The sequence below is a fragment of the Drosophila tropicalis genome, unplaced genomic scaffold, assembly GCF_018151085.1.
Source record: "Drosophila tropicalis isolate 14030-0801.00 unplaced genomic scaffold, ASM1815108v1 contig_302, whole genome shotgun sequence".
NCBI lineage: Eukaryota > Metazoa > Arthropoda > Insecta > Diptera > Drosophilidae > Drosophila > Drosophila tropicalis.
This window is the reverse complement of record NW_027172757.1, coordinates 298,390-315,052: the sequence shown is the minus strand read 5'-3', so window position 1 is coordinate 315,052 and position 16,663 is coordinate 298,390. Positions and strand designations below refer to the sequence as shown.

At 37.3% G+C, this 16,663-nt stretch overlaps 5 protein-coding genes across 5 annotated transcripts; 1 reads left to right on the top strand and 4 right to left on the bottom strand.

The window, feature by feature from the left end:
* Positions 1–67: 67 nt before the first annotated feature.
* Positions 68–1,642, bottom strand: Ugt307A1 (UDP-glycosyltransferase family 307 member A1). The gene is made up of 2 exons (XM_068284218.1): positions 999–1,642; positions 68–941 (listed from the first exon to the last, which is right to left on the bottom strand). Exons 1-2 carry the CDS (start codon positions 1,640–1,642, stop codon positions 71–73), a joined length of 1,515 nt encoding a protein of 504 aa, XP_068140319.1. The 3' UTR covers positions 68–70.
* A 2,178-nt stretch (positions 1,643–3,820) lies between these two features.
* LOC137572370 (uncharacterized) lies at positions 3,821–7,951 on the bottom strand. Its single transcript, XM_068284119.1, is given in 6 exon segments — positions 3,821–4,200; positions 4,258–4,939; positions 4,995–6,080; positions 6,082–6,860; positions 6,921–7,637; positions 7,701–7,951. Coding segments are annotated over 6 exon segments (3,711 nt in total). The 5' UTR covers positions 7,768–7,951.
* Positions 7,938–9,380, top strand: Nuf2. The gene is made up of 3 exons (XM_068284117.1): positions 7,938–8,307; positions 8,371–8,764; positions 8,827–9,380. Exons 1-3 carry the CDS (start codon positions 8,004–8,006, stop codon positions 9,350–9,352), a joined length of 1,224 nt encoding a protein of 407 aa, XP_068140218.1. The 5' UTR covers positions 7,938–8,003; the 3' UTR covers positions 9,353–9,380.
* Positions 9,350–9,811, bottom strand: Sem1 (Suppressor of exocyst mutations 1). Its single transcript, XM_068284118.1, has 2 exons — positions 9,597–9,811; positions 9,350–9,540 (listed from the first exon to the last, which is right to left on the bottom strand). Exons 1-2 carry the CDS (start codon positions 9,706–9,708, stop codon positions 9,413–9,415), a joined length of 240 nt encoding a protein of 79 aa, XP_068140219.1. The 5' UTR covers positions 9,709–9,811; the 3' UTR covers positions 9,350–9,412.
* A 303-nt stretch (positions 9,812–10,114) lies between these two features.
* Positions 10,115–16,258, bottom strand: Mnn1 (menin 1). The gene is made up of 3 exons (XM_068284151.1): positions 15,157–16,258; positions 13,508–14,796; positions 10,115–13,379 (listed from the first exon to the last, which is right to left on the bottom strand). The coding sequence occupies exons 1-3, from the start codon at positions 15,458–15,460 to the stop codon at positions 12,609–12,611; spliced, it is 2,364 nt and encodes a 787-aa protein (XP_068140252.1). The 5' UTR covers positions 15,461–16,258; the 3' UTR covers positions 10,115–12,608.
* Between the last annotated feature and the right edge of the window lie 405 nt (positions 16,259–16,663).

The window sequence follows — 16,663 nt, the reverse complement described above, 5'->3', positions numbered from 1 at the left end:
GTATTGTACTACTAACATTCAATTTGTACTTAAGTTCCAGATCTATGATTAAAAAGAGAAATACAACTAGTCAACAAATTTGCTTTTTATTAATTACTTGATCTAAACGTATCAAAGTCAAGATTAATAGAACTAAACAACTGTAGATTGTAAAGTGAATATCAATTGAGTAATATTGCCAAAAATATAATTCCCTGGCTGGATTATATAGATGTTTTGCTCCATTATGCCTAAGTATATACTCTAGCCAATAGCTGACGACTTCAGTGGCATTTTGAGGACGATCTCTATATAATTGAGAGGCCTTTTCTATGGTCTTGGCATAAATTGGGTTATCAAGAAGCTGATGTATGCCTTGGATAATGTCAAACGAACTACAATTGTGTATATTCAAGCTTAGACCCCAATTCTTTTGAACCACTTTTACTGCATTGACACGCTGATCACCTACGAGAGGTAAACCTAGAATGGGCTTGCCATAATATAGAGATTCAGTTATACTACCCTTGCCCCCATGAGTGATAAAGACACGTGTCAGATTGCTGGCTAACAATTCTCGTTGAGGCCACCATTTGGCCAATTTTAAGTGAGGATGAGCTTGCGTTAAGTTAACCGAATCGGAACCATCATAAGTCCAATATATATCAAAGTCAGGGAAATGTTCAAAGCTGGCGACAAATTTGTCAATGAAATGACGCGAAGCTGTACTCCAAATGAAACGTGTGCCCAAACTAAAGAGTATACGCGGACGTTTTGAAGAAATTTCCAAATTAGATTTCTCTTTTGGAGTTTGTTCTATTAAAATGCCCCCAATGTCCAGCATGGTGGGCAACATTGGTTGTATGGGTCCTTCGCTGATCATATGATGATTATTGAAAGACATAACTACTGAACGTCTCATTGTATCGAAATCAGGATATTGCGGTGAGGGAAAGTTTTTACTGAAAAGAAAATTCATTTAACAGTAACAAATGTATCTATGAATAGACCCCCCTCACCTGTATATCCTTGCCAGAATGCGGCGAGACAATAGCTCAATGGTCTTCTCCCACCATCCAAATATCCAGGCCTCAAGTCCACTTCTCTGGCGACTATCGTAGGGTTGAGGAACATACCAACGTTCTTCGGGATTGCCCATAAGACTATTGACTTGGCCAATGGGTTGCTGTGTCGTGATAATAACCACTGGACACTTGAAATGGGCTGCCACGCCCAGTAGATGATCATTGAATTGATAGCCCAGTAATAAAAGATCGAAGTTTGGTTTCGGTGTATATGCCATGAAATTTTTCCATGTCGAATGCTTTAGCAAATTTCCAGAGTGCTCCAAGCGTCGAAACATATGCTCCAAACGAGTTAAGAAATCGTTAGACGATTGTTTTTCTTCTGGAGAGGGCTGCCAGTCTACCAGAATGTGGGTCACATTCTCCTTAAACTCTTCATCCAAATCATCCAAGGGCAATGTGGTAACCAAAGTCAATTGATGGCCACGTTCAAGAAGCACTCGAGCCACTGCCAAATGAACCAATAGCTGGGACCGATGTACATTGACAAAGAGTCCCAGAATATGATGGGATTGGACAACACTACTCGATAGCCAGTAGACGAGCAAATGAAGTGAAAAGTTGAGCGACCAATTCATGACTGACATGGAGACCCTAGAGTAAAAATTAACTGTGTAAGTCGTCTCGCCGACTTCAGTATACCATGCACCAAGTGAAAATTGAGATAATGCGTTTTTTTTTTAATTACGAGGACGGAAGGGGGTGTGTCAAATCATTTTCACAAGTAAAATCTACTCGCAAATTTTATGTTTTTAGCTGTTATAGTATTTTTGTTGAAATTGGGAAGACGCAAAAGGGCGTGGCAAAACTATTAAACAACTAAAATATGCATACTTGCTAAACGAGTATACTCTCATAGTCTCCGATCTCAAGGTGTTCATTCGTATGAACATGGCTATATTGATTTTACTATTAATGGTAATCAAGAATATATATACTTTATAGAGTCGTAAAAGCTCCCATTTGCCAGTTACTTCGTTTTCGCGATTGTAATATACCATTTTACCCTATGTTTGCATGGTATACAAAAAAGTGTTTACCAACAGAAATGACCACACTATAATCCATCAATGTGATAAGAACCAAATTGATTTTCAGGCAATTTGGTTACCCAACAAGATGTAAACAAAAATTATATTCAAGAAAGCAAATAATAGAGTCAAAAAAGAAATACCTACAATCAGTTGATCAAAACTCAAAAGAAGATTCGTTTGAATATTCAATCTTCAAAGCGAATGAACTCCAACTCCAACTTATTGACCCAAGGGATTCATTGAAGAAGACTATTAACTCTTAAAATATCAGCAAACGAAAGCAGTTGAAAAAGCAAACCAAACTAAGTTGGTTTTGGCCAGTTTAACAATCAACGTTAGTTCAATTGGATTCGATATACTTTATCATCTCCAAGCGTAACAATATGCGGGACAATGGAATCTTGGGTATATCGAATTTATAGAGAATTTCACAATCATAAAATTCAAATAAATGAAAAGGTAGGAATTGATTATTTTAAAGAACATCCTGAAGAACATCCTGAAATGGATCAAATATGCATCTTGTCCAGTTTGAGGTCGATTTTAACATCATTTCAAAATGTTTTTACACAAAATTGTATATGCCAAAATTATGATTCTTTTGTTCGTACGTAAATTAGTTTAGTAAGTTATTTTTAAAAGCATTACTTTACGAATTACTTTAGAAAAACGCGGCACAAAATGTTTAAATAAGTAGATTATATTCTTTGAATATTCCTGCATTTAAAAATGTTTCTATTATGGTGAGTAAAGAAAAGATATCAAATTTTTTTGAACTTAATTTAAGAAGTCAAAAAGAAGGTGTCAAAAGCAGTTAATAAAGAAAAGGGTCATACCCCTGCTTAAAGTTAAGCAATTCAGTAAGAAAACAAACTGAATATTCAATGCTTTGAGTTGGATATACAGTAGATGCCGGTTATAACCGGCAATATTGTGTCGTTATAACCGATTGTGATTCTATTCTATTTTGTATAAAGCTACTCAAGACTTTCTTCGTTAAAAGCGGAAAATCGTTGTACTCGGCATAGTTATAGCCGGCATCCACTGTATGTACCTACTCCAACATATTAGGCAAGTGTAACGGAATGCCGACGAGGTCAGTTGCCCGATAAAATTCCTAATTGGACATGTCCATTCCTATCCTAAAGACGTAGCAGATTCTGAGCATTTAATATATAAGTAAATAAGATGTGTAGTGACTAGTCTCCAGATGAAATCCCTAATTAGCCGCATTAGTTTGTAGCCTCACTTGATCAGGTAGTTGACCGTAGTTTCTCCTTGAACTTATATAACTATTTCCCTGCCTCTGTACACTTACTTTTTATAAGAAGGTAAACTGAGATTTGTATCCCGACTGAGAAAAACTTCCTTGTAGATGGTAAATAGTAACTACAGCGAAAGGAAATGTTTTTAATTTGTATTGGAACTTATTAAATGATAGACTCAAATCTTTGTGCTTAATAAATATTGTTAATAATTATTTGACTGAATGAAGCCTATAGCTCTAATAGTTAAGAGTTATTTTCTTTACTCTCTCTCTCTCTCTCTCTGTGAATACTCTGTGGTTTGTAATTATTTTTAAAATTATATTTTATAGTATGTAATTGTTCTGCTGTCATAAATCCCACAGAGCTGATGACCACAAGGACAATTAACTTCAACTCACTTGCCGATTGCGATTAATTAGGATTAACCACAATTGATGGCAAAATTATTGGTGGCCTATTTACTGGGCACTTTTGCGTAATAGTCTTCTTGAAATTCCTTGAGAATCAGTTTAAATTTATCCATTTGTTTAGTCAATTCAAATTTAAATTCATCACTTTCCATATCGAGCATGCCATCGGCCTCAATCAGAGTTTGAAGATAATGCAACCAAGTGGATTCCAAGCCGGAAACCTGTAAACGAGTCTTCTCTGACAACTCCACTTGATACTTATGCAGAAGGACGAACAGATCAAGCAGTGGACTAAAGGAGGCCTGTTTTATGGGCACATCCTTAACGAGGCGCTCGTAGAAGGCCTTTGCCTGAAGGGTTTCACGCTGAGTACGAGGAACTTGCATCACTTGCCTCTCATTCCGTCGCATGTAGCGATAAACAGCTGGAAAATATAATCTTCTATACAAATAACTCTTTTAAAATTTTTAACTTAGCCAACCTCTCATCCAATTGGAGCTATGCTCCAATAATATTTGTATATTCAATGCCTGCCATTTCTCAATCCAATCCAATATGGAGCTCTTTATTGCGTTCTGATTGATTAGAACAAAATGTACATTTGTGATGGCATCCACGAAGGATATGTCATCGGCCCTTGAACTATAATGCTCGATTTTGCCCTCAAATATTTGAGCAGTCCTGGCACTTGCCTTCAGAGTTTCAATAAACTTACGTTCCGATGTTTTCCATAGCTCGGAATGTTGATTCCACTTTGTTACATATTTTGTAATTTCCTCTGATTGTTGATTGATGGCCCCCTTAATGCCTTGCACCAAATCTTTGCATTCCTGATCCTCACGAAATACCTTGGCAAAACCCGGACGCTGTTGCTCATTGGGCAATTTCAATTTACAGCCCAAACGTGGAAACTGATCGATTATATTCTGTATGCGATCTATGATGCCATTGAATACATTTCCAATATCAGACATGGTTGGGGTAAATACTATTTCTCCCTCTTTGATATCCGATTCCATGACCAAAACCGATGCTGGTGCCATTTGTGGATCACAATGAAGCAAATCGAAAATCTTCGAAAGCGAACTACGTGAACTAGTCATAAAGGCAGTGGCAAGCATGTCGTCAAGAATATTTACATAGTTAAACCATTCTACGGACATCTGCAAGAATAGGAAACGTCAATTAGCTTTTCCGTTTAAAGGACCTTTCACTCACCTCATCTCGCATGCTCTGAAATTGCCTACTGACTGCAAATAAGAGTTCAACAATATGATTATAATAATCAGTAAGCGATTCACTAGATGCATTCAGTCCGCTAATCAAATGCTCCTCGAAGACTGCAATGTCCAGGGCTCCCGTGAAATTGATATGCAACATGGAAAGATCGCAAATTTGTTCGCAAAGTTTTTTAATCTCACGATTTGCTCGCTTGTAGATATAACAAATATCACGAACATTTTCTATATAATCCAGGGTTTCTTTGAAGAAATCATCAGACAGTTCAGAGTTATAGGTAAGCTTAAATTGGCAGGGAGCCAACTGACGATCGCATTCTTGTATCAAAGGACGAAACAATTTGCGTTCTCTTTCGGTGAGTAAGAGAATGATATGATTATAATTCAGACATAAGGTGACTAGACTGTTATATAACCATCTCAGGTAATCGGCACGCTCATGGAGTTTCTTCATTTGTGCTGGTATGGCGAAACCGAATCTCTCGAAATGCTGCGCCTGATCGCACAGTTCCATGAAAACGGGATCGATATTGCATTGCAGCAAGCATTTACCCTTACCAGTTGTCGGCTTTATCAATAGATAACGCTCAAATCTCTGTATCAAATCCAATATACTTGCAGTTGAATTGTTTTGCCAATCTTCGTAGGATTGACGCACAGCTCGATTGAATTCCTTTTTAAGTAAATCAAATTTCGAAATTATTGGAATGGCTTCTTTTACAACCGGCAACCACTCGGCATTTTTAAGTCGATCTTTTAGCCAACTTAAGCGCTCAAGATTAAGACGATAGTTTAATGCTCTCGACACATGTTTCGATAATAGCCAAGACTCTTCATGCTGATTCTGCTCCAGAAGATGTCGCACGGTAAAATCCATTTCATCGGAAAACATTTGCCACACCAAACTGACCTGACGTAAATAGGTTTTCCGCAATGTACCCCGATGACGATACGAATAATAGATCATTGTTTGCTGGGCTTCCAATGCCTCTTCCACATTGCAAACCCGTTGGAAAACATTGTAAATCAAACGTTGGATAGTCTCCTCTAACTGTTGTATACTTTTTTCTATAATCGGCCACCCGATCATACCATTCCTCACAATGCACATTCAATATAATCGATGGTGAGCCGCTGGAGCCCTCTAAATGCTGCAATTGTTTGAGTATAAGGAGAAACTTTTGCTCCACTGCATCAGCGGTTTGGGCCAATTCTTCGCCGCGACTGCCACCAAACTGAGGCTTGGGTATTTCATCGAACTCATCTAGACGACCGAAAACTATCATTGACTCACATATATCGGAAACATCGTTCAAACGTTCGACAAAAGCATCGATGTGGTTAAATATAATACCCATATCAAGCTGCCATTGCACATCCTTGGACATTTCCTCCAGAATTTTCTTGTAGATCAAACAGCAATCGATACTTACGTTGCAGATTTTCAAACCGAATCTCGGCTGGCCCATGAGGATGTCCTCAATTTTGGCCTTATCAGTGCAATAACTGATAATTTGATTGCTCAAATTGCGAAAGAGGCCAGTTATTAGATCATCTGAAGTATAATACTCGGAATTAAGCCAAATGAAGCGTATCAAGTGTATAATGCGGGGCAATAATTTGGGTAACTCATTGGGACTTGGAGCCAAATCAATTTTCTCGCAAGCTCCGATGAGTAGATGTAGATATTTAATATTAGACAAAGATTGCAAGAGCTCCCGATTTGCTGATTCAATCAGTTCCTCAATTTGTGGCATGTGTACAGAGTGCGATTGGCGTAAAACCTTTAAAATTCTTCTTACATCCGGATGTGTAAGTTGTGTATTGATGCCCTGGAGGACCTCATCTTAAAAGGAATACAGAAAACTGGTACATCATTATGTATTGACTAACAACTCTTACCCACATCGATATTGCCAGAAATCGAATTCATCCTGCACCGTTGTCAAATCATGAGGCACTGTAAGTGAACGATCGCCCAATAGTGTGCGGATTTGAGTGGTCCAAAAGACGGCAATGGCTTCCAGGCTCTTAACCAGCTGTCTATCTGGCCTAACAAGTTCCTGGCCTTCACCAATCAATTGCTTCATCACATACGGCACATAGAGAACAGTCATTCCACCAATTTTACAATGCACTCCAGTGAGAAAAGCCAAAAATCTATCTAAGCTAGAACAGAAACGCAAACGCACACTGGAATTCCATTCAGAGAAGTTACGAAAAAATGGCATGTAGATATTTTCCAAAACATTTGCCAGGCAACCATCGACATCGCTGTGAATGGTACCGAAGTTGATCTCATCGTGGAATCCCTCTACTTTGAATATCAGATTTGGTTCATCGCGACGAAAGTAGGATAGGTCCATTACATGGCTAGATGGGAGGCCCAAGCACGCAGTTAACAGTTTATCCTGTCCATACGAAATGGTTAACAAGGGCTCATTAACCTCCAGAAGCCAACGGCGTATGATATCCAATGCCTTCTCATGCCAATCTCGCTGATTTAAGGCATAGAGCATGGTCATCCGTTGAATATATTCCACCAGTTGATGCAGTTGCTCATCACTGTAGACAGGACGTGGGGTTGCGGCACGAAGCTCTTCCGGCTGCTCAATAGCGTGTTCTACATAAAGAAATAAAATGTTTTCAAGAGCTTTTTTTGTAATTAATAGTCAGCACTGTTTACCCTCATCACTGAGATCTGAACTGAGATCAGTCAGACGTTCATCTTCCACCGCACTAGAGGATGTCATTTTTGAAAATTTTGTTTAAACTATTCCACTATAAACACCGCCATGGCAACAGAATTTTTTGAATTTCCCCACACGTTTTGCAACACTTCTTGAAAATTCACAGTGACTTAAAGTCACAGGGCTCGCTAATCAGCGTTGCCAGAACGTTCTACCTTGGACATATGGCAGTTTTTACTTTCATCAGCGGCGTCTAGTTTAAAATAATTTAATAAATATAATAATAAATAAGATTATAAATGGCCAAAGCGATTTCGGAAAATGACAATGTGCTTCTTTCGGCTGCTGCAGTCCTTCCCGATCTAAATATACGTCCAAGTGACCTGCAGCATCCCACTGAGTCATTCTTGACCAAAGTATTTATTTTGTATTTGAAAGGTTTTGGTTTCCGCATCGAAGCTCCCTTTAATTTAGAAAATGCAAGCAATGATCCTTCTAGGGAGAAGCGTGTGTTTTTGTGTAAACTGTGCCGACAAGTGGAAAAGATTCTACGGTTTACCTCTCCTAATAAGACGTACACTTATGCGGACATTATTGAGCCAAGTAAGTATTATTTGGAATGGATGGAAACAGAAGGTAACTGAAATCCCCGCTCTTTCTCTGCAGGTGCCAAAAAGACTAGAACTACATTAGAACACATATTTAATTACATGGCATACTACAGAATCTTCAAGAAGGATATTCTGGCTCCTGTAGAAGAAAAGATTAAGCAACGGGAATCCCTAATGGGTGAAATCGAGCAAAAGCGTTTGATATTGGAGCAGCGCAAAGAGAAGGCAGCTTCGGTGGTAACAGATATTGAAAGAGCCCAACGGGATATAGAAAAACTTCGCAATGAATTACCCAAATCAGAAGAAGAGTTGCAACGCCAGAAGAAATTATTTAAGGAGCAAAAGGAACAGCTGCATCGTCAGGAAAAGCGACATGAAGATCTGTTAGCCCAAGTCAAACACTCCGAACAGAAAGTGGTCAGAAATTCGATAGTGCAAGATGTTCAAAAGTTAGAATCCAACAAGAATTCTGTGTTAAAAACAATGTCATAATGTGCCGCCTTTTTTGCAGGGAAATTGAGGCAACCGAAAGAAGCATCGAGTCCTACCAGAAGGAACTTGCCGTGCAGAAGCAAGTATTTCAAACACAACGTGACGAAATCGCCAGTAATGAACAAATAATCAAAGAACTGGATGAGTTAAGGGAAATTCTTCCCATTCCTCTTTTGGACAAGCACAAGGAGCATGTGAAACACAAGAAACGCCTCGAAAAAGAGCTGTTCGCGCTGGAGAGCCAAAATAAGACATCACTTAACAACTTAGCCGCCACTCAACATCAGCTTCAGCAATCCCGTGAGGAATACAAGAGATGCAAGAATCTTCATGAAGAACAGGAAAGACAGAGGCTGCATCAAATTAAAGCAACCAAATCCGAAATTGAGGATCTAAAGACTTCGGTGAAACAAATGGAGGAGAAACTGGCCAACTTACAAGTGAAAATCAAAGACGAGGAGTCCACGGGCGATCTCATGCAGGAAAATGTGAGACGTATTCTCGGTCAATATTGGCAATCCAAGATAATCCGCGAACGCAAATAAAAGTATTTTTAATTTTTATTAAAACTAATTTTTTTGTTGAAACAAAATGTTTTTTGTTGGTTAGGTTTCCATTTTCTTGCTCTCCAGATGGGCCTTCAGCTGTTGACTGAAGTCATCCTCGACATTATCATCATCCCAGTTATCCTCCCACACGTTCAGCTCCTCCTCATCATCGCCCACGCGAAAGTCTATATCAAAAATTTATTAATTAACAACAAATTTCAGATAAAGAGCAAATAATCACCTTCAGCGGGAAATTCTTCAAATTCATCGTCTTCCTCAAGCAGACCCAAATCTTCACCTTTGTTGTTGGTCTCGTCCTTCTCTTTCTCCTTTTCTTTGTCGGGTGCTGACATGACTGTTTTTATTTATTTTATATGATTTTGTTAAAAAGACAAATTTATTTTGTTTCGATGCCTGCCGAAAAATGATGCCGAGTCATTTGTAGTTGGCAACCAGCGTTGCCAGATTATAGAAATGACTTTTTCACAAAAAAAAATTTACCAGCATCATTTGAGAGTTCTGTAATATTTTACATTAGGCGCCAGTATTAACAAATTTAAAAACTCTACTCATACTATTATTTTGAAACCCTTTTTGATTTACACTCGATCAAAATGATTTTCTGACTTTTCGGTGTCCTGATTTCTGGCCTTTATTTAGGTAATGCTCGACCCTTTTCTCGGTGACAGCCGCCTTCTTATTTCTGTTGATTTCAATATAAATATTGTTATTTGTTTTGGTTTCCACAAAAATTTCTGCTTTGGAAGAAGTTTGCATTTTTTATTTCATTTGTTGAATCAATTAAATAACAGTTTGACATTTAATGGCTATGTGACATTCAAGCTAAATTGAGATTTATTTGAGTTGAGTTTCTTTGAGCATTTTCTTATAAGATGGAGAAGAGGTTTATTCTCAGGAATGTTTACTCAACTACAATATTAATGTTTTGGCTATTCCGATAGACAACCAAAAGAAAATCAAGTAAACGAATAAGCATAACACAATTAGAGCATAAAAATTGTAATGTTTTTGTTTCTTTCCTTTTTTTAACATTCATAAATATTTATTTATATTGTATGTTTTGTGTGTTTGATTTTTTGCTTGCTTGCAAGTTGATCAAGATCAATTTTGTTTATTGTTTTTGCCAAATAGTAAACCCAAAGAAAATATTGTTCATCACACTTCTTCACTGAACTTTTTTTCATTTTTGTAAAAATTTTGTATGCCAAAATATATATATATATATATATGTGTGTATATGTCTGTATATAGATATACCATTATTTTTGTTTTGTTTTACAATTTAATAACTGTAGTTCAACATTTAACATTTAGTTGCAGCTAACACATACATTTTTTTTTTTTTTTTTTTTGATTTTTAGTTTTCTATATATATTTTTTAGATTTAATATATGTATTTATTAATGAGGAATAAAACACCATACATTTCGATTAGTTTTAAACTTTTTTTGTGTGTGTGTGTGTGAGTGTTTTTTTTATTTCCCATAGAACATAGGCCAAAATTTTGTATTAATCAAAAAGTGAAAAGCAAAATTAAGTGAAATTAGAAGGTTAATTTTATAATTTCAATGTCGAAATCGTTGCAAAAATTTTAAATTCTTTTGGGGCTCTTTCTTGTTTGTGTCTTGGCTTGTATCTCTGTTTGTTGCGTGTTTTTTTTTTTTTTTTTGGGCTCATCTATATATTATCGTATATATGTATATATCTCTCTGATTTCTACATTATTCATCACAGATGCACTAGGCATAAATAAGAAAAAAAAAAAAAAAGAAATAAACTAAAAGTTTTAGCCTTTTAAATTAGATGGTAAGAAACTTGATTTCTCTTCATTTTGTAGTCATTGATTTTTGTTTGCCCGTCGATAATCTCTATATATGTATATGTATATACATATATATATATGTAGGATATATTCCTGATACTGAATTATGTTTGTTCTGTATACCGAGAGTTGGCCAGTTTTAGTTATAACACATGTGTATGTATGTATATAGGTATATGCCAGTTAATTAGTTGTATTAAATAGTTAAATATGGTTGAAAGCTTTTTCTAGAAAAAGAGTTTTTGTTTTTGTTTTTTGTATCACAATATAGAGGAAGTGTTTTTCTTTTGTTTTGTTTTTTGTTATATGTTGTTTTTGCTGTTTGTGCAGGTTTTGTTTATAAACAATAAAAAAAATGGGTTCAAAAAAATGTATATGTGTATATACATATCTACAAGTAAAAGGGTAAAATAAAAGTGTTGCTTAAATATATATAAAAGATTTACATAATATATTTTAGCTTAGCCTCAATAAAATGCAATATAATAAATTTTTTTTTTTAAACATTTGCTTTTGTTTCTCGTTTTCAAAGTAGAGCACCAATAAAGTTAACATTAAGCAAATGAAAAGAAACACATATATATAAATATAGGTCGAATATGTATATATAATAGGAGAAATATGAAGACCTTTAACAAACATAAAAAAGAGATTTTGTGCCAAATGTTCGGATTGTTTTTGAAAAACTGTGCTGCAAAGCATTATTTCAATTACTTGTACGATATAATGCATTTAAGATTCAAGTATTTACATATATGACGTGCTACATACTAAAAAAAATTATGATTTTAGTGCTGGAGAATAATTAGTGATTTGTAATTACTAAAGTAATTACACATTTTTTTCACATAATTGTAATTACAGACAACTTTTCGATTGGAGTTATTGCAGCAAATTGAAGCTTTCGAGGCACAATTATTAGAAAATATTTCATTTAAAGGCTTCATTCTCAATAATAGCAAAAAGAACTCTAATAAAAAAAAAATACACAATAAATATTAAAAAAATATAGTCATAGGAGAACAAAAATTAAACAGGTTGTAACAGCTAAATATACAATTTTATAAATACTCAGTATACAGCTAATGGATTGATATTTCCATGCCGTGTGTTTGTTTTCGTTTTGTGTGTGTGAGTGTGAGTGTGTGTGTGTGTGTGTGGATGTGGGTGTTTGTGTGTGCTTGTTCGTTCATTTTCATTTTGTTTTTTTGTTTTTTAAAACGCTAGGCGTTCTCTAACGGATTAAATTTTGCGCTCTTGTCTTACAAACTACATAAATACACATTGAACTTTGACAAAAATATGAATGCATACAATACATATATATAATAAAAAGGATTGAATATATATATATATATGTCGTATTCCTCTCGTGACTCGTTCTTGTCCTTGCTTGCTAGTCGTTAGATCTTACTCGCGACGCGTTCGTTTGGGGCGAGAGGCGGCAATTGAATCGCCGCTAGCTGCAGTTCCTCCTCCAGATGCTGAGGACGCGGAACTGCCTGCTCCACCCATTCCAGTTGGTGTTGTTTGTAAACCACCTGAAGACCCACCAGTTACACCACTCTCTGTGGTTATGGCTGTTATCGTGGCCGAAATTGTTGCCGTCTGCTGTTTCTCGGCCACTCCTCGCACCTTTCGTGAGGCCACCGATTGGGCGGTGACCTGCAAGGATATGGCATGCGTATTTAACTTCTCGGCCAGTAACAAATCCTTTAGTCCCTTCATCTTTTGACTATACAATGTAATAACTGGACGTTTGAGCATAATTTGTACATATTCCTCGTAGTCATCGGTTGGAGATGGAGGTGCTTTAACTTCTATCTGATTCTGCTTCTCCTCCAGCTTAGCTTCTTTAGGTTCCTGTAAAGTCTCAATAGTTGCATTTGGATTGCCGCTGCTGCTGCTGCTGCCTCCATTGCTTGTTGTTGTTGTACTTGTTGTTGCAATTGTTGCTGTTATTGTGCTGCTGGTTTTAGCCTCCTTTTCGCCATTATTATGATTGCTATTGTTGTTATTAGCTTCAGTTGGCTCGTTGCTAGCACTGTTATTTTGTTGCTTCTGCTCCGCAAATGGTTGATTACCGCCTTGGAGTAGAAAATCCGGATTCAAAATCTTCTCACCACATGCAGCGGTTAGATCGGCCAATGTTGTAGGCAATTGCTCTGAAGGTTTCGATTTCTATGTACAGAAAGTATAAATAAATTATTATAAGAGTTTTAAATTCAATTAGAATAGAACCAAAACATGAAGCTTCTTAGTTGCCGGATAATTGACATTAAATGATAATTGACTTAAAAAAAACTCACCTCATCCTTTTTAACCATCGAATTAATGTTAATATTATTATTGCCCTCCAATTGGAGAAGAGCAGCCTCCCGTTTGGCCTCTTCTTGTTTGGCTGCCTCCGCCGCCGCAGCTGCCGCTGCTGCTTGTTGTTGTTCTGCTTCCAAATCCTCGGGTAATTTAATCATCACCTGTGATCTGACATCATAATCAAATTTGGTGATATTATTTACCAATGGCTTAGCCCAACCAATGTGCAAAATGGGAGTCAAACTATCCTCCTCCCATTGGCAGATGCCGTCATAGAAACGTAGCAGATTGGCAAAGACTTCAGCATCTCTTAAAATACTGCGCGCCGAATGGCCGGAACTCTCGGATTTCATAACATATGGTATTAGCTCATTCGCAATATCAAGTAGCTCTTTGTAAATCTCTTCATCATCGCGACACTGATACGTATATAGACGAATCACATCCGCAGCATTGGCCCAGGCGGCGAATGCATCGCGATACTTGAGCAAACGATTGTAATAATTGCCCTGGTACGTATACGGGTAGACATGATGATTGCGATAATATTGACGAGATGATTCAATGGCCTCACGATACAATTGCTCACATGTGATGGTGCGATGAGTTGGATTGATCTCCTCCAATTCACCCAGCGTACCCAGGGCCATGGGATAACGTTTCAAATGACCCAGATCGTAGAGCATCCAGAGCAATTGTTGCTGCAACTCGGCGACTTCAACGCAATCGCTGTTCGCCGTCAGTGAAATGTTGAGAGCTGCACAAATCGCAGCCACCTCCATGCCCCTTTCGCATACTACCGCCAAACCACCAAGATATAGCCAAGAGCCCGACTCTATGCCAGCATTTATATCCTGTCCCCGCTTATCCTCACTGCCCTTGCCGTGCCAAGTTACTTCAATAGTCTCCAAACGTTGCTTCTGTCCAAATACGACCCAAGCGTGATCCTCCGATATGGCCAATCGTACGTCCTTATAGCCAAGGAGCTGACAACCAGCCACCACCGCCAAGGCAACACCGAAACAATCCAATTTATTCCCAGACAGATAACTATAAAGATTTTGCAAATGAGCCCGATCCTTGTAACTGCTGCGTATCAACGAGTTCCAAATGACATCCGAGACTTTCTTAATAATTTCCCGCGAGGCCTGACGATGCGGCTTGGGTTTGTCCACTACTGAGAGTATGGTCTGAAATTTCTTATAGAGACCAGCGATCAGTTCGTGAGTGACCACAGGAAATGGCACACTATTTCCCATTATGACATCATGATTGGAGGAGGCTGTCCACAAAAACAAAAGAATGATTTTTAGAAAGTAATCTTATTATTACTTATTATTGTTTTAATCTTAACCTTAAAGCTTAGAAATTTGAGTTTTTTTAATCACTCTTAACCCTTAATTGAAATTATCTACTTTTTCCTATCTAATTATCCGGAAACGTTTGGTTTTAGATACAATCTGGATAATTGGAAGTCGAAAAAACAAGTTTTTCAACTAATACGAATTTGTTAAGTTTTTGTTTCTTTGGCAAGGTTCTACTGTGAGTGATGATGGATCATACTCAACCCTTAAATGAAGTTGAACCAACAAAAAGCTATCAAAACATAACGGTGCTTAATACGATAACGGAAACTACGCACCTGTCGCTCCAGTTGAATTCGCCAGACAGGGGTCAGTTGCTGCCGATGCTGCTGCTTGTGCCGCTGCTTGGGCTGCCTGGGCAGCAGCCTCGCCCGTGGTCAAGGATAACTCAATGTAACCGACAATAATGGATAGCAAAGTCAAATCGGGCTCAATGCCCGAATTGGAAGTTTCGGTTAATGAGCGTCGAAACAGATTGACAACATCCGATGTAGACTTCAATGGGAATAAACTAGCGTCGATGAGGCCGCAATTTAGAACCATGGGACTGGCGCTGGCACTGCGAGTAACAGTGGATGACATGATGCTGCTGCTGCTGTCCAGCCAATGCGGCTAGGCCTCTTCTTTTCTTTTTTCCTTGCTGTTTCTTAACGCGAGGCAGATGTGGGTGGGTGGAGGCGACGACGATGTACAAAAGATTCCTTAATTCCTGTTGCAGCGCAGCTTATACTCCTCTAGCCGCGGGCGTTGCTGCATTTAGACTGAATTTTTTGTAGCTTTGCGAGGGAATCGTCGGGATATGTTTGCTGCTGCTGCTCTTGCTGCTGCTGCGACTGCTGCTCTTGTTGCAATGTTCTTGCCATTCCAACAAGTTGACAAACCACTTTTTTTCCACCTTGTGTGCACTTTATCTTCTTTTTTCCGTTCTTCGTTTTTTTGGAGAAGGATTTTTGTCTTCTTCTTTGTAAAACTTTATACGTGTGTGTGTATGCGTTTTAAGTTGTCGTTCAATTGCACTTCGTTAATTTTTTTTCGTGCAGTTGTCGTTGTTGTTGCTGCTGCTGCTGGTTATCCTTTAGCTGTCCTTCGTTTTGCGACCTGCCAACGTCATCAGCTGCAGGTGAACCTCTAAAATTTTTGTTGTTATTTTCCACGTTCCACCACTGGCCACCCCCTCTCAGCTTTTACAATTTGTTAAATTGTTGATTTTCAATATATATTAATGAAAGCGAATCAGCAATTTGCTGTAAATTTAATTTATTTCACCATTCAACACAATTATGTTTCATTACAACTCTTATTGTTTTCGTTGTTTTTATTTTTGGTGGAGATTTTTGAAGCGCAAATCCAAAGAAAATTGCGTCGTGTTTACATTTTCTGCCAAATATATCGGCAGAGCAAAAGAGATGAACTGGTTCTTCATGTAAGTGAAATTTCGTCGTTTAATAAAGTTCATGTAAAAGATTAACAATTGTTGTAGGACTCAAGTTCTAGAGAAATTATGGCTTTGAATTTAAAAAACATATTTCTAGCATTTTGTTCGTCTTTTATAAATTTCTTACATATCCAATAAGTGAAATAAATATTCCAAAACATAAGTGTTGTGATTATTAAATTAAAAAAATATGTCTTTTTAGCATTTTATTAACAACGAAAATATTAATTTTCAAAAACAATATTTAATAAATTTCTATAAAAAAAACTTTAAAATATTTCATACATAGCCGAATTTTTATTGAGTCAATTTTTTTTACATATAAATTGATATATTATGATAACTCTCAA

Coding starts and splice junctions, on each gene's coding strand:
- Ugt307A1 (XM_068284218.1), bottom strand. CDS start 1,642: ATGAATTGGTCGCTCAACTTTTCACTTCATTTGCTCGTCTACTGGCTA. Junction 942..998: donor ATTCTGGCAAGGATATACAG/GTGAGGGGGGTC, acceptor TTTTCTTTTCAG/TAAAAACTTTCCCTCACCGC.
- Nuf2 (XM_068284117.1), top strand. CDS start 8,004: ATGGCCAAAGCGATTTCGGAAAATGACAATGTGCTTCTTTCGGCTGCT. Junction 8,308..8,370: donor TGCGGACATTATTGAGCCAA/GTAAGTATTATT, acceptor CTTTCTCTGCAG/GTGCCAAAAAGACTAGAACT. Junction 8,765..8,826: donor ATAGTGCAAGATGTTCAAAA/GTTAGAATCCAA, acceptor CCTTTTTTGCAG/GGAAATTGAGGCAACCGAAA.
- Sem1 (XM_068284118.1), bottom strand. CDS start 9,708: ATGTCAGCACCCGACAAAGAAAAGGAGAAAGAGAAGGACGAGACCAAC. Junction 9,541..9,596: donor TGAAGAATTTCCCGCTGAAG/GTGATTATTTGC, acceptor TTTTTGATATAG/ACTTTCGCGTGGGCGATGAT.
- Mnn1 (XM_068284151.1), bottom strand. CDS start 15,460: ATGTCATCCACTGTTACTCGCAGTGCCAGCGCCAGTCCCATGGTTCTA. Junction 14,797..15,156: donor GAATTCAACTGGAGCGACAG/GTGCGTAGTTTC, acceptor TTTTGTGGACAG/CCTCCTCCAATCATGATGTC. Junction 13,380..13,507: donor CGATGGTTAAAAAGGATGAG/GTGAGTTTTTTT, acceptor TTCTGTACATAG/AAATCGAAACCTTCAGAGCA.